We start from the raw sequence: 21,438 nt of genomic DNA, 5'->3' as shown, positions 1-21,438 counted from the left end.
GTTGTAATAGCACAATAAAATAATAAACAAAGAATAATAAAGCATTCAAAATATTCTTTATAGGGCGTATTTCCAAATATATGTAATACATACAAAAATTTTGTTTTACAATACTCGTATATATGTATATATTATTTTTATATATTCACAGTGCTGCAACATTATACACGCTTTTTTAATTCAATGTATGACTTACAGTCATGCTAAAAAGTTTGAGTTCTGAATAAAACACATACATAATATGTACTCGTACATTTAGTATTTTAAGATGAATAAAACTCGGAAATACATATATACATGTATATAACATTTATTTTCATATCAATTGCACATTTAAGGGAAGTTGGGTTTTTAATTTTTTTGTCTTGAATGATATCATTATGTTCAAGAAGATTGTGTAAAAATGTGTCATAGTAACGAATATTTTTATACTTATTTTTTGAACGTTTTACATCAGATTTCAAAACTTTAAGGCGTTTTTCCCACAACTCACGTTTTTAAAGTCGGCGATCCTGAAATTTTGAACAATATTTCTATACATAATTTACGGGGTAACGCTGGAGTTTTTTTAATTTGTTTATAATTTTTTATTATTTTACAGTAACAAATAAATAAATTTTCGGTTTTTTTTAAATCCGTTCTGGTTACATAGACCCAACTGACAATCACAAGATATTAAGAATGTTTTCTGCCGCTACAACAATAACAAGAGAAACTTTTTCGCACAATTTATTGTAAATATATCCCGGCAATCATCATATTCATTATATCGGTGTCGCAATAGGAATATATTGAGTTCTCATTTATAATAATCAATCATTTTATTATATGTGTAGCACACTGTCAAAAAAATTATTTCTGACCATATACATACATATACACGTTACAATTAACGGGGGTGGGTGGAAATCGCTATATTCCGCATTGCGCTACATACCGTCGTAAATTAACAGGTTGAAGGTATAATTAATTGGGTAAATTTTTGGTAGAGAGATATTACTTATTACGAGCGCTGTTTGTAGTCCGATTTAGACTATTTTAAAACTGTGCTAAGAACGCACAAGTGAATATAAGCATTCAGTTTTTACAATGATTCTCATATTATGTTAATATAACATCCTATCCACCCAACATTACGTTTTGAGGTGACCCTATCCACATCATAACGTTTTTACAAAATTGCTCTTATAGCTCCGCAAGTTATATAATAATGAACAGAGAAACATAGCGAAATCAGTTTTCCTTGTCATTCTGAGTTTTTAGAGTGTAACCTACAACCGTTAGGTTAACAAAACTATTATTCAATTATGTGGAGTTGAAATTTTTTCTTTTTTCCTTTAATATTTTTAAAGTATTATCTATCTTGATCAAAAGCATCTTTGAGCGTCTACTGGTTATGGGTTTGGTTGACTCTGGGCCAGAAGGATGTCGCAGCCGCACAAGTTCTGGTTATTGACCAGCGCTAGCCGATCTCAAGGGAAGTCCATAGGTCCAGCGCTAGAGCGCAAGAGGAGTAAGGGTGCCCTCTCCAGCTCATAGGTTTGCAGTTTTCGGCGATTTCGCTGTGACCCAATGCTCCTTGAGTCTAAAAGTGGTCTTCGTTGCAATGCTCCTATCAGCTATATTAGTCTACAGATGCAGGATTTTTTAGTCTGCCTCGAACAAGCTCATATAGCTTTTTGATATTCACATACTTTATGCAAACATATCCCTAATTTGATCATTGTCAGAAGAATGTTGAGAGCAGAATCATTTTCGTTTACTGGCTTGATCTTTCTACAGGGGCCATTCCTCTATAATATATATTGAAAGAAATCATATTGTATCTAATTTATGAAATTATGTAATTATTTTTTCTCTGAATCTTAATATTTTTTTCTTGTAAGGTACATACATTGAATTACAATAATTTCATATTTGCTTTATAAATAAATAAGTGCCATAGGAATATATCTGAAGCCGTTGGCGTTGAATGACCATAGATAATAGATATAACAAGGGAAATTATATATGTACATAAACAATAATATTTATGAGTATAATAATTTAATAATATATAAAACTATCAGCTAAATCACATCCAAAAACTGAAAAAGATCCCAATGACGAACTGAAACTTCTACATTAGTTACATATTCACTTTCAAAATAATTCGATACAGATTTTGAATCTAATATCCGATTCCAAACATCCCAATGTACTGCTTTTAGATTACACCTCAAATCAAAAAGATCAGTTCTTCATGTTTTGGGTGTTGTTGTCTATTTCCACTCGTACTATTGCATTCCTTCTTAGGTGAAGTGGTTGGACTTAAACGCAATAGCAAATCGGCCGATGAGCTTCTTCTCATTACACCACCACAACTGGCGACGCGTTGATGATGACGTTGTTGGCTGCTGGTAGAGTTCGTGAATGATTTGCTGCGAACGTTACGTCTGCCGTGAGAACGTCGAGCATGTATACGGTGGGTCACCGCTCCAAAACAAGATACATTTCGCTCACAGTCGCTATCTGTTTCGTTGTGCAGCAGATGATCCCGTATATATCCTGCATCAGTCGGGGGGTTTTTGTGAATTGTAGATGCGATGCAAACATCGGTAGAAGTGGTGTTAAATAAATCGTCATTGCAAACTTGTAAAATTGCGTTACGCTGTTGCTGAGCTGATTGCGGTTGATATGGTTGTAGATGGTGTCGCCGTGTGTTCATGCAGTGTGCAGAAGGGTCTCGCGATAGCTCCGAACCAAAGTTGCTAGCATTGCTGAGGAAAAGGTGTCTACAAAGATAAGTAGATGAGCCGAGTTAGCGCTTATTTTATGGTAACGACTTAGACAGAACGTTAAAACGCGGTCTAAGTACTCAGAAATTATATACATACCGTTCATGGAGTAGATTGGTGCCGTAATTTAGCACATCGGGGCAATAAGCATCAAAAGGGAATGACTCGGGCACCGAGAATGTATGACGCAAACGTTGAACCTTGTAGTTATGTGTACCATTATTTACCACAATCCATGAACGTTTCAAATAACTTTGCTCGCTGTAATTAGTGGTGCTCTTCGGTCGAGATGAAGCATTTGAATCTAAAGGTTAATCAAAGATCAATAAAATCACATTCTGCCCGTACTTAAATTCAAGTATTAACATAATGACCTTTAATAGTGGTGTTTAAATATATCCTATCTCATATGTAATTCAAATACTTACTATTTTCGCTGAGAGCCATTGTTGTTTGTGGTATACCTAGAGTGAGCGATATATTGAGTGAGTCATCTCGAAATTCGTCACTTCGTTCCTCAAGTTGACTCGGCGTTCCGGCACTACACACATATTATGTTATACTAATACCATACATTGTTGAGATCGAAAATACTTACGAGCTGGCTGTGGCCTCCGGTTGCTCGCCAATGGTAGGGGATAATTCACACCCAATGGGAAGCGATGCCGGGCACGTCGGAATCCCCACGGATTGACAGCAACAGCATCCCTGTGTAGTCGAGCTCGGTTCTGACGCGCCTGCACCGCCTGTAAACGTGATTCTTTGATTAAATGAATAAAAAAATATTAGCCTTTGAAGAGCGCTTTAGACATGTGATTAGTGAAAAGGCATATATGATATTTAACATGTATGTATGTGCACATACTCAAAAAAATATCAAATATTACCGCAAGCTGCCGTGGCCATCAGTATACGATTGGCCAATTCATTGCATATTTCTGTATCCGGTATTGCTGTTCCAGCTACATCTGTGTCCACTGTGCCTCCGACAGCAAGAGCTGCGGCGGCAGCCGATGTTGTTGGACGTTCACATACATGAGTATGCGGCACACATGTTGCATGCCCACAATGGTGATGATGGCGACGACGTTGTCGTTGTCGAGCATCACGTATCTCATGTTCCATGCCCACCTTAATAACCTCCTCATAATCTGGAGGTGCTTCATAGCTTGGTGGTTCATCTGGGGTCATCTCCTCTTGACGATCTGTTGAAGGAAAATCGTGTTAATCGAGTGTACTTATTGTATAAATTGGGTTAGGCTTTGTCAACACAATTTAACACAATTAGAAATGGAAAGAGCTCCAATTTCGATGTAGAACGTACATTTAGATATATATAATACATTGAAACTATTTACTCACCCAATAGTTCACTGATGGTTTGCAGATGGCTTTGCAGCTCGCGCTGATGGCGTGCTCTAACTCCCATCCGATACAATATGACCATCCAACCCGTCAAAACGGCAAATATGCCCAGTGTGCTTATTATAAAAATTCCGGTTGCTGTTTTCAAGTCAGGATATTGCTCGATTTTGGGAAAATAATAATTGGGTTTATGTGAATACCAACGGCGATCGTTTTGCAAATGAGCCCAATCTTCTTCACATGAATCTGGCTCGTCTGAGCCGTCGCCACAGTGATCGAAACCGTCACAGTGTAACCTAATGGAGATGCAATGATTATTACCGCACAGGAATTCAGATCCAATATAGCAATCTATGTAAGAAACCCACACTTATTTACCAATTCAATTGAAATTGAAAATTTAATTTTCTTAATCACACTCACTCAAGTAGTTGAACACGCTGTATGATATTGCCAATTTGGAAGACATACCGAAGACACCACGTAAACGGATGTAGTATCCCGTTAATACCGGTACAATATGACTTTCCTTACTCATACCATTATTGGGCCAAACAACACTCTCTATTTCAGCTGCATCTGATGTGGTGCCTTGACGTATGGTGAGATCGGAGCGTGAAGCCATACCGTGAAATTCCTCAACTCGCAATGATATGTGTGTCTTCATCATCATGTAATTGTTGCCGGGTTTAATTATCCATATACAGTCGTAGAATCTCACATCAGTGCTATTTTCAATCATATTCATCATAGTGATTGCACCACCTGGTCCAGATACCATACCGCCACAATCTAAAGAGATAGTTATGTTATATACTCACAAAATTGTGTACAAGTGTTAAACAGTTTGGTTGAAGTAACGGGTTTTTGTAACTTTTTTTGTATGGTTATACAAGTATATTATATATAAATACTTGAGTTCATACACTGCTTGAACCACATTACGGTTATGTTCGAAACTATTAAAGGTGTGCCAACTCTTTAAAGTTTAAGTAACGTTTAAGAGGTTTAAGGTTTCATATGTACATAGAACATAATTTAAGGTGAATAGTAGGAGAAATTTGCAATAGATGTGACACTGCCCAATTTAAGTGAATGAAAATCTTGGCTAATGACAAACGTTAAGCTGAATACAGCTCGTTGTATTCCAACCTTCCTTCATTTAATTCATGAAAATATTGAGATTATATGGTCATCGGCTGTACTCGAACCTACTTCCTTCATTCTTTACTATTGTCTTCATGTTTTTTAATACTAACTGCTAATCGCATGTTTTTTTTTTGTTAATTACATCGGCCATGTAAGACTTAAGCTATTGGCACAAGGCCATATTGCCCACAAAGCCAATGAAGAAGAATAATATTATGCACACTAATTCAAAGAAATACATATGCAAAGAAAATTCATTAAAACAAACAGAGTGCATTGATTTTTTTGCACGGAAATTGAGTACATTTCATTTCAGGTCAAATGCCAACCTCTCCATTGCTATGCGGTGTTCTTCTCCACGGTTGTGAGTTCTCACCTATGTCTCTCATTCATATATTATATATGTAGTAGTAATTGTATGTCTTGTTTCTCGAATAAGGTAAAAAAGACAATAATAAAATACGAAATTGTTTTTGTCATGTTGAATAACTTGGAAGACCTTCAAATGTTTTTATTACTAACTGCAGTCGTCTCGTGCTTAACTTTGGATTTATTTCTTTGTAAATTTTATATAGTCAAAAAGGATGTACATAAATACATATATTCTAATTTAACAGTATCTTTCCTCTTGTTTTCAATACTAGATTACAATTTTATACTGCGACGTTATCGCTGCAAAAATTCATTTGCTATTTGAAATCCCTTCCGTAGTTGAGAAGGACTACAAGTATTAGTCATATCATTTATCAGAGCTAGACTGCGATGTGAGTTCTTGTGATCTTTTTCACAATAAACTGCAATATTACTGTTTATAATTAAGACGTTCAAAAACATTCAATTCATATTCAAACAGAATACATTCTCAATTGTTTGCTAATGAACCCTCTTCATATAAGAACCCTGGGGGATATGTGTGGATGACATATAATCTTGCTATTGTTTATATTTTAAAAGAAAGCATCCCTTCAGAGTTTTGGTATTTTTCCTAGACTAGAATTTGAAATGTGTAAAGTTGAGATAGTTTCGTTCTCTAACTATTTTGGCGTGGGTTAACAGATTTTAGTGGAATCCTTTTTATGTCAGAAATAGACTCGAATATTTTGTCTATATAATTTAATATCTTCAAAGGTTTTAATACCTCTTTATAAATCTAAAAGTGACATCTTGAGTAAATCTCACTCAAATAAAGTGATTTAATTTACGATTTATAAATAATTATGACTAACCTGTATATGGAACTAATCTGTCTTCTTTCAATTGTTTGGATGAGACAAAAGTTATTTCACCCCGAAACCCAACTCCGGTATTGCCATTTCCACGAAATTGAAGTAAAAGTGATTTACCGTTGCTAATAGTAATGGGCGGGCGAAAATGTTCACCGGTATATGAGTCCAACATTTGTCCGTTTGAATCGAATATCTCCAATGTGGAAGTGAGCCCTAATTGAAAGTCGGTAAAATCCAGTCGAACTTGACAGTTTTCCGATTCACACGTTAATATATGCTCGATGCCGTAATCTCGTGGATATGGCATTGGGAAATAAGGCGTTGATATAATATACGGCTCATTTTTGGAGTAGTTGCTGATTATGGCCTGTCTCGGTGAGCCGCTGACAATCTTAACATTTCCTGATTTGGAATACATATGCATACATATATAATTATGTTTTAATAATATACATAGTACATATATGTTAGAGAGATGTTAAAAGCATCCACATACTTTCCGAAAAATATTGTAGCGAAAATACATGACTGTTGGTGGCACGATAAAAAAATTTCAGCAACAATGTACGCGTTTTGCTGCGAAAGACCTTGCCATCACCGCAGAATTCCTGCCCCGAAAGAGTTGTATCATATGGAGGTTCTGAAAATTGTATGTGTTCGCAAGGACAAAGTGAGGATTTTCCAATACCGGAATTAGCAATGCGTTCGCATGTTTTTGAGAAGTTAACGTGAATGAACGTTATACGTATGACGCATTCAGCACAGGTTACAAGCTCCAAATTACACTGATACCAAATATCGGTGCTACTGCGATTCTTCATTTGGCTGGGATTTGTGGGCGAGAAGAGAGTACTCTACGATATGGAAAAGAAATACTTTAAAATATTCATAGACAAAACAACGGAGGATACGAAGTAGTTACACACTCGGAAGGCCGACGTGGTCACGTTGCGCGCATGCAAATCTCCACGTTCACCCAATTCCAGAAAATGCCGTCGTCCATTCCAATGATTACAGATATCGAGATCACGAAACGTGTTCGAAGGATACCCATTCACCGGCACCGAAATATAGCCCACAAATAGCAACATGGTAAATGTAAAGGTCACACATTTTGCTAATAAATGTTTGTTTTTTTGCATATCCGAATTCAACTTCAACTTAGAGATATTTATGTAGGTTTGAACATATAAAATAAAAGAATACTATTTGCGGTTGTATAACGAATTTGAACATCAATGCCGGTCCTTGCGAGGGGTAAATTAAATTAGTGTCTTTTGTTTTTAATTTTCCACGCGCTTAGTGGTGCAAGCATCTTGCACGTTTGAATATTAACGAAAGACTAAAACTAGCACCTCGACAAATCTAATAAGTTTTAGTTTTTCCACAGCTCAATAGAAGCCCTAGAAGCGCTTGTCAGCGCGCACTGCACAGAACAAATTTGAAAAATTAAAATTACAATGTTGCTCAGCAGTGAGGTGTTACTACTACAACGACTGCATCTGTTTTCTGATGGGTTAAAGACCTTTTGGAATGTACTGCTAAGGGTAGAGAACAAATATTCGCTTAAATAAGAATTGCCGACGTAGTTTGGAACTCAGTACGGTAAATGGAAGACAGAATTTCCCGACCGGTAGACTATTATTTTGGTGTCAAGACTTCAAGGCATTTAAATACGAGATATAGAATGCTATGGATGTACAAATGCAATCAATATACCACATTGGCTGAAAAGTCCACGCTTGACCGAGAGATCTATAGATATCTATACACAAAAAATCTATATTGTTGTCGTAGAATAATAATCGTAATAACAATACTGTCAAAGTTTCTTAACATTTTATCGAATAGTTCTAAAAATTGCAAGTTATTGGTCTCAAAAGTACCCATGTCATATTCTCGAATTTGTACAAAAATGGCAAACGTGTTCGGCTCTGAAAAGGACAATGTAGCACTGATAAAATGCAAGAAGAACGAGCTACGGTAGCGCTATGTAACAATTATGAAACATGGATTTATCATTACACTTCTGAGTACCATCGGCAGTCCACTCAGTCCGAAGGTTCAACCCATGCAGTATAATGATATGCAGTTAAAAGTTGAAAATATCACTTTCCGGCGTCTTAGTGGGTTTTTATCCACATACATAGGTTTGCTGCTAATAAAAAAATAAAACCACTTGTTTAAAGTATTACATAGTACATACATATATTGAATATAAAAGCATTTATTGAACTTTTGAAGTCGTAAACAATTTTTGGATGTGACAAATATGTTACATACTGGGCATAAATGTTATTAAGTTTCACATTTATATATCGCAAAACCATCACCTGCATCTTATAGATGTGAATTGCTCTTTACACTTGCAATATGCATCACTTTTTCGGGAAGTCATTGCGAAAGTGCTTTTTGCAGATTTTCTGCTAGCTTATCCATAAATTCGAATGTTTCCAAGTAATCGCTACGTTGCACCTTGTTCATGCCCTTGATGCAGATAGCCAAATCTTTGGTCATGCTACCCGACTCGATGGTATCTACGCACACCTTCTCAAGCGTTTCGGCAAACTGCTTCAAGCTTTCATTACTGTCCAAATGTGCACGATGCAACAAGCCTCTGGTCCAAGCAAAGATCGATGCAATGGGGTTGGTTGAGGTTTCTTTGCCTTGTTGGTACATACGATAATGACGTGTCACTGTACCATGTGCCGCCTCCGACTCGACTGTCTTGCCATCTGGGCAAATTAGTACCGACGTCATTAAACCGAGTGAGCCGAAACCTTGTGCAACTGAGTCGGATTGTACATCACCGTCATAGTTTTTGCAGGCCCAAACAAAACCTCCTTCTGATTTCATGCAATACGCAACCATATCATCGATTAGTCGATGTTCATACCAAATACCTTGAGCCTCAAATTCCTTCTTGTATTGCTTGTCGTAAATATCTTGGAATATATCCTTGAAACGGCCATCATACTTCTTCAGAATTGTATTTTTCGTGCTTAAGTAGAGTGGAAGTTTTCGCGATATCGCATACTTCATAGAAGCATGGGCGAAATCAACAATGGATTCGTCTGTATTGAACATTCCCATGGCGACGCCAGAGCCTTTGTATTGATAGACTTCATGCGAAATGGTTTCCCCACCATCGCTTGGCTTGAAAGTAAGAGTCAATGTACCAGGGCCAGGTACTACGAAATCTGTAGCTTTGTATTGATCGCCGTGCGCGTGACGGCCTATAACAATAGGTTTCTCCCAACCAGAAACTAAGCGTGGAATATTCTTGCAGACGATAGCTTCACGGAAAACAGTGCCGCCGAGAATGTTACGTATGGTGCCATTGGGTGATTTCCACATTTTCTTCAGGTTGAACTCCTCCACACGTTTCTCATCGGGAGTGATAGTTGCACACTTAATACCAACATTGTATTTCTTAATCGCTTCAGCGCAATCGATTGTAACCTGATCTTCAGTTTTGTCACGATATTCCATGCCAAGATCGTAGGTATGTAACTCGATGTCGAGGAAAGGCAAAATCAATTTGTCCTTAATCGAAGACCAAATAATGCGGGTCATTTCATCACCGAGAATATCCACAACGGGACCAGCGCGAATTTTATTGGCCATCTGAAATATGAAAAATACAATTGTTAATAATTGTTATATGGCAGTTGGAAAATATTTATATATAAATATATTGCCAGATCACTTATCTATTGAAAGGCAGTCTCAGTTTAACATATGTCTATTTTTACAAATTGCCTATTATACTATTATATTATATTAATTTTCGAGCAATTTATAAATTTCTCTTGAAGCTTTGAATTAAAGTTGCTTACTTAAATTATCTCTTTTGAATAAACATAACTTTATAAGTGTACATCCCTTCTTAGATAATTTCTACTGAAATCGGAAAGGGATCATTAAGGTCGGGTCGAACTGAAAAATTATTGGTCTTGCCATTCTGTCACAAAGTTTACAATGCTTACAACGAGGAAAAATTCGCAGAAAAAATCAGTTCAGTATTTGCTTTCGCTTATTAACAATCGGGTGGGGAGAACTTCGTTTTGTGGTGATTGTTTGGCATACATAAGTGTGGAAAAATGCAAGTGAAACTTATGAGCTTTTCAAAACACATAATATTTCGAAAATGTCTACTGTAGATGAGTGGTCGTACTGGCGGGGTTCGCCATAAAAACTGTTCGCGATCGCATTTGTAGAAATCCTCTTAGAAAACCGAAATTTATGTATGGAAATAGATATATCGACCAGATCAGACAAATGTTCTCCACATAAAAGCCTACCGTCGGTCAACTGCTCATCTTCAGACATTGCGCTTGAAGCAATTAGGCTCAACAGATACAAGCGGCTTGTTCTTTGGCACGCGGTCGCCGGCCATGACAATATTCTTTTTACAGATGGAAAAATTTGCACTGCTGAAGGAATTTTTTATAAGTAAAACGATAAAATCCATGCAAAAACTTTCACATACGCAAAACGTGTTATTTCCAAATTTCAACCTGATCACGATCCACCTGCTGTAATGGTTTGGTGGGGATTCTCCTGCAAAAGCGTTACACCTCTTCATTTCTGTGAAAAAGGAATTAAAACTGGGGCCAAAGTGTACCAGCCGGATTTTTTAGACGGCGTGGTAAAGCAGTTAAGTAATAATCTCTTCTATTAAGAGCATTGGATCTGCCAGCAAGTTCTGCTCCAGCATACAAGCCAAAAACCACCTTGTAGTGGCTTAAAATCAATATTCTTGGTTTCATATCTGCAGATGATTACGAATAAAATTGTGTGCATATTTAATATATGCATTGTTTCATAGGTCTGAACTTGTAACAGAACTTATGGCAGGACTAAGTATGATAGCTGAAAAATTCTCACATAACCACATTAATCCATAAAAATTGGAAGTCAGTGGATCATGAATGTTAGAAATGGAATAATTGTGAACTTCGTGAAACATTCTTACAGGTAAGCTTAATATAAAATAAATTCGGATATCTTATGTGGAATGAAAATCACAGGGAGGCTTAAAAAATCCGCAAAAAAAAAGTTAAATATTGCAAGATAAAAGGACGGTTGTTAGTGTTCCAAAAAAGAAAAAGAAATATGATTAAAAATGTAAAGCTTAATTTTTTCAATGCAAACTTGTATAAATAAATTTGATTATTAAAATGAAAAGCGATTCAGCTCTTATCATAACATAATAACACAGATACTTACTTACAGTATGAATTGTATTTAATTAATTTAATGTTTGCTGACCTGTTAATTTACTACTTCGAAATAATACATAACAATATGCGTACTAATATACATTTGTTGTTAAATAAAAAATAAACTTATTTTAAGCGACTGCCAGCAACTTTTTCATTCAAATCATATTATTATGATGACCCACTCTGATATGTTCTATCTAATATAAAAATTAATACATTTTCGCAGACTCTAACCATTTTGTTTTTGTTTTTTCATTGAAAACTTGCCTTACCCCAGCGTTGTTCGAGATGGCAGCGGTAAAAGCTCGCAAAAATGTCGGAGTATATGAACGAGCGTAACGTAAAGAGTGCATTTTGGTGAAATGTTTACAATTACTTATATCAGCAGCGTTGACTATTGTTTTCTTTTATTCACTTTATTTATCCTTTGTTTTATTAAATACACTGTTTTGTTCAACTGTGGGTGTTATTTTTTTTTTTAGAAATTACAACACTTTAACGGAAACTTGTAATGATCTTAACACGAACTTTTTACAGAATGAATTTGTAATACGAGAATTATTATTGTACGATTATCGAAGCATTATGCAATGGGCAGAGTGCTACAGACAGTCACCATTTGTTTTTATTTTTACTAGAAGGAACTGATAAGCCTGTTATGAGTGTTTGCTTGTGCGTGACAACATATGTATGTGTGTATGTGTGTATGTATGAATTGCATGCATATTCTATAATAAGATGCAAAAATTAAATAATGGCAAAAAATTTTTTGCTTTGCTACCTTAAATAAAACTGTTCAATAAAAATCATTAACCAGACAAAAAAAAAGATGCGATTGCCCCAAAAACCTCACACAAAGCTGGGCCCATCTTTCTTAAAGCTTCAAAGACCGCAATGTTATTATATTATACTGATAAGTAATTTATGTATGTACGAATATAGATTTGTTTACATCAAAAACAATTGAAAATACCATTTTATAGGTACTCTGTATTTTGTATTTAAATGCCTTTATCTTGAAAGAGTTCTGTGTAATACAACTTAATCTTGTGAGCGGCTCTCAACTATTATAGACTCTGTTTAACTTTCATCTACATATGTATGTATGTATGTATGAAAACCAGGTAACCCTTCAGGAAAAACTATTTACTTATATGTAGATATATAAAACGATGTATACATATGTAGATGTACATAGATACGTACATATATAAAAGAAATCTTTTATATTATAAAATTTACAAGTTCTATTCGTTTTTTGTTTTGGTTTTTATTAACATCATTAATAGTAGCGTCAAGGTTGTGGCACGAAACGTTAAAAATTAAACAAATTGTCGAACCAGAGAACAGACAAGAAGAAGTTCTTTGACGTTCTCTGGTCAAACTTCATTAGTAATACAATATAAAGCCTTCCTCTCTTGAATGAGGAATTCAATGAACGTTTTATTCATTGGATGATTTTTTGCCTATCACTAAATTTGCATTTTGACTTAAAAATTCTAAATTGAGTGCAAAAGTTATTAAGTTAGCAATATTGTAAGGGAGTGGTTTGGTTATGCCTATTGTACAAAAATGTTATTTATTAATGTCCCTTACGTTATCAATTTACATTTTTTAATTAAACAAAATCTGAAATCGAATTACATAATTATTAATTTGGTATTTTGGTATAAAATGGTTGATGATGGTATAATATAGATTTGCTCGGGCTAGATTTGTGTTGGAAAACTAGAACATTTCTGATAAATCAGTAACTTTTAGTTGAATTGGATAAACAATGTAATTGGGTATGTTGGAACAAGGGTAAACAGAATTTTAAACCGTTACAGCTATTCAAAACTTTATTTACTATTGCTTTCTTATAAATTTCCTTTTTACTTTTTCTGGTCGAATGAGTTATTAACTGAATATATACAGTTACTGTCAATAAAATATAATCAAATAGATGGTTCCGAAATAATTGACAATCTATAATATTATTTTTCGGCTAGATTTCCGATTCGGTTTGTCTGTAATTGATTGCTAAAATATTTATATTTTAAAACACCACATTTGTTATAATTAAGTATTATCCGTAGAAGAAATAGGCCGAGGAGAGTAGGTTGGACCGCTGTTTTTGATTCGGGAAATCATGGACCGTTAGAATTTTAGATGTAATGCTTCCTTATGCTGAATGAAACATGTCTTTAGGCAGTTCCAGCATGACAATGACCCGACGCAGTATCAAGGAATCGAGGTTATGATTCGGCCAACGCAATCTTCGGATTTAAATTCTATAGAAAACCTATGGAAAATTGTAAAAGAAAAGTTGGGACCAATTAAACCAGGAAATAAGAAGGAACTATGGGAAAAAGGCCAAGAGGCGTGGTATTCAATACCGAATTTAGTACGTAAAGCTCTTCATTTTTAAAAGGTCCGATGTCGTACTCTCAAATAAAGGTTTTACATCAGTATTCAAACTTATATGTATTTTTGGTTATAATAGCCTACTATTTACAAGTTTTGTTTCATGATTATATTGTCAGTTGACAGTTCCTGCTGATATATTACTTTTGATTTTAAAATGTTTAAAAGAAATTTTATTAACTATAAGAAATAATTGTTTCCTCCTAATAACTGTGGTATCACGTTGTTTTTTTTGCAAATAGTTGTGTATAAAATTTTTATTCTATTTTATTGTCAGTAAGTTTACATATATAAATATGTACATAGGTACATGTGTGTAAAATAATGCTAATAAAATAACATAGCTACCTAAGTCAGAGTATATAATGATATTCATTAACATTCTCTGCTAGTGTCAATTGCATATTGCCCAAATATTTAAAACTGTGAACACACTTATTTGAACAAATACACACGAACATATTATATCTGCATACAAACATTCGCACACAAATTCATTGGTACAAAGTTCTCGTTAGAACATAGATATGTATTTATATACTCTTTTGTTGCTCTCAATAGGAAAACATAAAAAAAACATGCACCAAGTATTTTCATAATTTTCCTCTTTATCAAAGATCGGTTTCAAAAAATATGACAAAATCTCACTACAACACCTGTGAAGCACATTTAATTTAATAATACCGGCACTATCACTTTATCCATGACTATCACACAACTTGAAGGGCTTAACATCATGGACATGGACAAAATGATCCGAAACTCCTCTCTTTGCTTTCTGAGAGAGCTCATGAACTTTCAGTGCTGCCAAGAAAAACCACGAGTTCATGAGCTACTGAACAGATGACAACCAAAACAATGAACTACCACTAAAAATCCCGCAGAAATAAAATGCGAAATCAGTGGGTAATTTGTGAGATCAGATTTTTTGGTGACTTTTACGTATATTTCTAATCTTTATTTAAAGAGTTTTAATATAGCTTTGATTTTAAGAAAGAGCGTGTATTTTGTCGCAGAGTATTGTTTTGCTTAGCAGTACCAATTGTCAACGTATATAAATATTTTGGCTAGAATTCCCAGCAAATGTTATGTAAACTTTGACTTCCGTATAAATTATCGAAAGATATTTGTTTATTCAGTATATAAAAACTAAGTAATGTTCATGTTTAACTTATTTAAAAGTGGAAAATGTTTTGAAATATTAAAATATTTTATTAAAATTAGTTTTAAAAGTTAATTTAGAAAATATTTTGTGATTAAAAGATACACTTACATATATTTAGAAGTCATATAGGATATCTAGCTTGTTAAACTAATTTTAGTTACGTATATTTTTCTGTAATATGGAAACCGAAAAATACCCAAGTAATACATTAAAAAATCTCAAAACGTATTTTTTTCACTAGCGGCACCATTGCCAAATGTTATAAAAAATGTGGACTTTTACAGCGCTCTCTCGATTCAAAGAGCTTCGGATCATATTATCCATGATCATGGATGGGCTTAATATGCGGTGTACTATATAGACTTCTACGATATGTCAATTTGTGGCTACAATTGAGAACTAACCAAACATACACACACATTCACATATATTTCAGAGTGCATATAAGCGTTGCCATTATGTTATGTACTTTTTATGAAAAGGCCGAAAATATATAAATTTTTAAAATAATATTTGAGTATCAAAGAATTAATTTAAAACTAAGTATTTTCGTGTTTTAAATGAACGTATGTATACCACCAATAACCTAATAATATTTGTTTTGTTTTGTTTTCAATGCTATTAAATACGTAAGTAAATTATATTTTTAATATAAGATGCAAGTACTTCACTAACTCTATTGTTATAGACAACTTGAGGCATAAGATACTAACAATTAATAAATACTAATCGGAGCCGATTATCAAAGAAGGATTTAGGTTTAAAATAGAATGACAGTATTAATACGTATTTACTTTTAAGAAGGATATATTATTTTTGGGTGCAGTAAGTCCCCTACTGTATGGTTTATAACAATTAGATACACTTTTATTTCTGCAGAGTAACACTTTACCGTAATTTACGATAATCGCTTTATTTGTGCCAGGTTTGTCTGATATTTCTAAGATAAAACTTGTGTCTAAGAGCATATTCTCTAAGGCAGAATTTACGGAAATTGTTTATATATTTTTTCATGAAAAAATATTATTATTTGTGCTAAGAGCAAATTATAACGTATTAAGTAACATTTTGCTAAAAATGTATCGCTTTTGATATTTTTTGTTTTGATAAAATGGCAACTATGATTTGCTGGTAAGCGAAATTCAGAGAAATGTGGAATGTATTGGGTTTAAAAAATGTTGATCCATACATATTCAATGTTATGTATTATCTATGTATGCATTTTTTTTACGCTATTCACCAATTTTTTGAGAGATTAATGATATATTACCAACTAATTTAAATTTTAATTAAAATTAAAAAAATATATGTATATACTTATGTATATGCGAATATATTCCACGGCTATAATGTCGTGATACAAAATAAAAGTGGATTTTCATCTTATCACTGTTGGTCTCATATTCAGGGGAAGCGTCTGCAGTGACTGGGCAATTAAGTTTGATATGAAAAAAAAAATCAAAAGCGTTTGAAATTTTCATAACACGATTAAAGATAAGTGACGAATGGGTTTTAGAAATGACGAGAGAATTTGTTATCATTTTTATACTCTCGCAACTTGTTGCGACAGAGTATAATAGTTTTGTTCATCTAACGGTTGTTTGTATCACCTAAAACTGATCGAGTTAGATATAGTTTTATATATATATAAATGATCAGGATGAAGAGACGAGTTTAAATCCGGGTGACTGTCTGCCCGTCTGTCTGTGCAAGCTGTAACTTGAGTAAAAATTGAGATATCTTTATAAAATTTGGTACACATGTTTCTTGGTACCGTAAGACGGTTGATATTGCAGATGAGCGTAATCGAACCACTTCAGGCCAGGTGAACCTGCTCAAACAACATCAAAAAGCTGGTATTCATCAAAAGAAGGTTTTGTTATCAGTTTGGTGGGATTATAAAGGAATTGTCTACTTTGAACTCTTACCACCCAACCGAACGATGAATTCTGTTGTCTACATTGCACAACTAAAGAAATTAACAATGCGGTTGAAGAAAAGCGGCCCGAATCGGAAAAAATTTCAATAATGATGATGATGTCAAATCGTACCTAATTCAGTTTTTGCTAATAAAAACCAGAAGTTATATGAACTTTTTTTTAAAGTGGGCGTGGTCCCGCCATCTAATAAGTTTAATGTTCATATCTCTTATACCACTGAAGCTATAATAACAAAATTCACTGGGAACAAATGTTTTTAGCGTCTCTATTGACGGTGTGAAAATGGGTAAAATCGGTTGACAACCCCGCCCACTCCCCATATAACGGTACCGTTAAAAACTACTAAAAGCGCTATAAATCAAGCACTAAACAAGTCACAGACATTAAATTTTATCTCTGGGATGGTATAAGATTATTTAATAAGAACCACGTTCAAAATTAGATAGTGGGCGTGGCACCGCCTACTTTTAGGTGAAAACCCAAATTTTGGGATCTGCTTAACCGATATCAACCAAATTCGGTACGTAATATTCTTCTCATATTTCAATATTATACTACGAAAATGGGCGAAATCGGATTAAAACCACGCCTATTTCCCATATAATATCATTTTAAATTCTCAGATGTTTTCACTTTCCAGTATGCAAATCAAGCAACAATGATTATATCGGCGTAAAACTTTGCGTGAATGATACGTTTAAAGTATGCCACCTTGTGACCAAAAATTATCTAAATTGAACCAAAACTGTTCAAGCCCCTAGGTACTGAATATGTGGACCCCAGTGCCTATAGTTGACTTTTTACCGAAAATACCGGTCAACATAGAACAAGGCGGCAAGATCCACAAAGAAATCTAAAACGAGTATACCATTTGACTTTACGAGTATAAAATGTTCGGTTACATCCAAACTTAGCCCATCCTTACTTGTTTAATATTTGACTTTGTATGTATGTATGTATTTACATACACCTAGCACTGCAATATAGTCGCTATGAGAATATTTAGAAATATTTAAGATAGAAATAAATAATATAATTCTTATCACGCCCTCGGAGGCAAATTGCTGAGCTGCTAAAAAATATAATACTCTATTTATACTAATATTATAAATGTGAATGTAAGTATGTTTGGTACGGTTTTACTCTGAATCCACTTAACCGATCGCTATGAAACTTTGTACACATATTCTTAGTGGTAGTTATTATTAAAAAATTAGACATATTTTACGGATTGTGAAAAAAGGAGGATTATATTTGTTTGTAAAATAAATTTGAAAATTTAAAAAAATTATTTTGGCAAATATGATTGTGTGTCGAAAAATTTTAAAATGTAAGAAATCAAAATGAATCAAAAGCCTAAATCAAAGAAATACCACCACCACCACCAAGATGATAATCGCGGTATGGTATTCGTGTACATATTACATATGTACACATTTAGTTTAACTTTGTGTTAATAATCTTTGATATTTATTTAAGAAATTGAATGCGAGCAGAGCCAGCGCTTATATGCAGACATAAATTTGTAGTTTAGCCGAGCGAATTTGTGGATGGTAAACTGTATTTGTTATGCTGGAAACAGTCACCGACGCAAAACCGTAGAATCAACTGATACGACCTATTTTATGAGAGCGATGATAATGGTAATAAAGCAAAGTAAATGAACACTCACTCACCACCGCTTCTTCAGACCGTACGGTACGATATCCGCGAAAATTAGATTTTTCCCGTAGAAACGAGTGAGCTGATTGGTCTCTTGCTACACAGGGTTGCCAGTCTCGATATTTTGTAGTAATTAAAAAATAAACTTGAATGAATTTAAAATATTTCTAAGCTAACTCGAAATCACAGTCGAATACATTTATTTATATATAGGTAGACTTTTTTTAATAGTTGGATTTTAGTTACATTATGATAAACTATAACTAAAAAACTAAATATATGCAAGAGCATGTATACAAATTGAGCAATGGCAAGATTGTTGAAATAGAAACTGATTTCTACGTTGCCACTACGGGCATTACTTTTGACAAAATTTTGTTTAATACGGGCGGAATGTCGATGACTGTTTAAAGCATTATTGTAATAACTTGTTTGGTAGAGAGCACCAATGCTATTTTAAACACTTTGATGGAGCCACAAATGCACCGGTACATTTTATATTTAAAATGCATTATGGAAATTTCAAACTTTGGAACAAAGGACTTAACTGTCTGGAAACGAGGGTGTGTATGAATAAATAACAATTTGTACTAACAAACATATGATAAATATACATACATACTCCTATATACAATACTTCAAAAATAATTTAGTATTATTTATCCATTAAATAGAAATTTCAATATGCTAATGCCTGCTAATATTTTTGGAACGCATTGACTCCCATAAAATAGTGAAACTTGTTAAACTCGAAATGTACTTCTATATTGGGCCTACGCGCCTTTATGGACATCCAAATGCATTTGCATACATTGTACTATGTACAAAAGTATTTATGCATGCATTAAGTTTGGAGAGACGTGGCAGTTGAACATTGATCCCACCTGCCGGCGAATGAACGAACACTTCTTGGGTCAAATACCAAGCATATACATTTAAAATGAATTAAATTGTAAAGCGACTCTTAAAATTGCATTCAGGTCAAAATTGTATACAGTATGTGCGTATATGCATATGTATATGTGTTTATGTAATTAGGTTTATATACAAGTGCACTTTTCATAATATGTACATACGTAACTTGGACCAGCTCACAATGCCTCTTCCTTTACTTTATCTACCAGATAAGCATGTGTGAGAGTGTATGAATATGTGTATATATCTATATGTATGTATGGGTAAATATTTACCTTTATATGCGCAAATAATGATTTAGCAAACAATATTCAGATATAAAAAGTTATGATAAAACTCTTTTACACACGCCAATTACTGTGTTTACACCTTCTTATAGATATATCAGTTATTGTCAACACTTACCTTGTTTAATTGACTTGGTTTAATCTAATAAGCGAAATTACTACGATACTTTTGTATGTTAGTTAACTCTGATGGACACCGGCTAAAATATATTGTTTGCACTACTTGTCAATATGCCAAACTTCTCAAATTATCTCAACCACTCACGACAATTGATTTAAAAACACTGAACACCTGAAAAGTATACTCAAAATCTGAACTGCTTGCTGGGCTGAAATCAGCCGATGTCCGCAGAAAACGAAAAACACAAACAAAACCTAAATGGATTGAGAATTAAAAGCAGCAAAACTAATAATGTCTCTGATAAAACTGACTACACACAATCAATACTTCCTAGGGTTGCATTTGGAAAGAACCAAAACTTTGGTTTTAATAATAAATTGTATTAAACGGTTTTCTGTTACTTCGATTATGTGGAGTTCGCTTACGTTCATTTTTTAATTAGACATAGTAAAACTAAAATATTGTAGCCCGTTATGGTGTTAACACCAAAGTCCGAAATTTTATCAAAAAATCAGTAAGAAATACTATATTCGGGTGCATCGGCAGATTAATAATTTTAAATTGTACAGAGTGTTTTTATAAAAAAAGTAATTAAACGTGTTTAATAATACGAAATTAGAACCGCCTGTCACAAACCGCTGTCAATTTTTACTATAAAATTATTTATGTCTGTATATTTTGTTTGATGTCTAAAATAATTTAGTTTGATTATTATATCTACTTCTTTATATTATGTATCAAAATCATTATATTAGGTATATTAACTAGGGCCAAATGAAAAATATTTTAGCTATCATTATATCATAAAATTAACCAAAATAACTTGCTTGATATATTCGGTATAAAGTTAAACCATAATACCGAATCATTATATTATTAATATTTAGTTTTTGTGGATTGGGGAAGTCAGGCTTGGATTTATACAAATTTACGTATATTTATACTCTGAACCGGGTATATTAAGTTTGCCACGAAGTTTGTAACACCGAGAAGCAAACGTCGGAGACCCTATAAAATATCAGCATGACGGGCTGAGTGGATTTAACCATGTCCGTCTGTCTGTCCTTGTATCTGAAATTTTGCACATGTAATTTTTTCCCTAAGAATCTGCTCATTTGTCGCAACCGCTCATATCGGATCACTATAGCATATAGCTGCCATACAAATTGAATGATCGGAATCAAGTGCTTGTATGGA

The 21,438-nt window shown here is 33.9% G+C and overlaps 2 protein-coding genes and 1 long non-coding RNA gene across 7 annotated transcripts; 1 reads left to right on the top strand and 2 right to left on the bottom strand.

Moving 5' to 3' along the window:
- Positions 1–1,820: 1,820 nt before the first annotated feature.
- Positions 1,821–7,873, bottom strand: Culd (CUB and LDLa domain). 4 transcript variants are annotated; one of them, XM_036372221.2, is made up of 10 exons: positions 7,444–7,872; positions 7,014–7,371; positions 6,518–6,919; positions 4,566–4,934; positions 4,140–4,511; positions 3,665–3,982; positions 3,376–3,523; positions 3,206–3,318; positions 2,877–3,081; positions 1,821–2,774 (listed from the first exon to the last, which is right to left on the bottom strand). In XM_036372221.2, the coding sequence occupies exons 1-10, from the start codon at positions 7,657–7,659 to the stop codon at positions 2,219–2,221; spliced, it is 3,057 nt and encodes a 1,018-aa protein (XP_036228114.2). In that variant the 5' UTR covers positions 7,660–7,872; the 3' UTR covers positions 1,821–2,218. The 4 variants fall into 4 exon arrangements, with proteins under 4 accessions (XP_036228114.2, XP_014094547.2, XP_069968230.1 ...); XM_014239072.3 differs by having other exon boundaries at positions 4,140–4,493; positions 7,444–7,871; XM_070112129.1 differs by lacking the exon at positions 1,821–2,774 and having other exon boundaries at positions 3,042–3,081; positions 3,376–3,537; positions 7,444–7,873.
- Positions 7,874–8,696: 823 nt separating this feature from the next.
- Positions 8,697–20,483, bottom strand: Idh (isocitrate dehydrogenase [NADP] cytoplasmic). 2 transcript variants are annotated; one of them, XM_014240666.3, is made up of 2 exons: positions 20,239–20,483; positions 8,697–10,144 (listed from the first exon to the last, which is right to left on the bottom strand). In XM_014240666.3, exon 2 carries the CDS (start codon positions 10,142–10,144, stop codon positions 8,912–8,914), a length of 1,233 nt encoding a protein of 410 aa, XP_014096141.1. In that variant the 5' UTR covers positions 20,239–20,483; the 3' UTR covers positions 8,697–8,911. The 2 variants fall into 2 exon arrangements, with proteins under 2 accessions (XP_014096141.1, XP_036228197.1); XM_036372304.2 differs by lacking the exon at positions 20,239–20,483 and adding an exon at positions 12,018–12,262.
- On the top strand, positions 18,268–20,402 carry LOC138857938 (uncharacterized). Its single transcript, XR_011397167.1, has 2 exons — positions 18,268–18,657; positions 18,736–20,402. It is a non-coding gene; the product is annotated as an uncharacterized lncRNA (long non-coding RNA).
- Positions 20,484–21,438: the final 955 nt, after the last annotated feature.

The sequence above is a fragment of the Bactrocera oleae genome, chromosome 6, assembly GCF_042242935.1.
Source record: "Bactrocera oleae isolate idBacOlea1 chromosome 6, idBacOlea1, whole genome shotgun sequence".
In the NCBI taxonomy this organism is placed as follows: Eukaryota; Metazoa; Arthropoda; class Insecta; order Diptera; family Tephritidae; genus Bactrocera; species Bactrocera oleae.
This window is presented reverse-complemented; position numbering and strand designations above follow the sequence as displayed.

Excerpts from the sequence above, each read along its gene's own strand:
- Culd (XM_036372221.2), bottom strand. The coding sequence starts at position 7,659 with ATGCAAAAAAACAAACATTTATTAGCAAAATGTGTGACCTTTACATTT. Across the intron at positions 4,935-6,517 it reads CAGATTAGTTCCATATACAG|ATTGTGGCGGTATGGTATCT; the intron begins GTTAGTCATAAT and ends CTATCTCTTTAG. Across the intron at positions 2,775-2,876 it reads ACCAATCTACTCCATGAACG|ACACCTTTTCCTCAGCAATG; the intron begins GTATGTATATAA and ends TTATCTTTGTAG.
- Idh (XM_036372304.2), bottom strand. The coding sequence starts at position 12,098 with ATGCACTCTTTACGTTACGCTCGTTCATATACTCCGACATTTTTGCGA. Across the intron at positions 10,145-12,017 it reads CCATCTCGAACAACGCTGGG|ATGGCCAATAAAATTCGCGC; the intron begins GTAAGGCAAGTT and ends TTCATATTTCAG.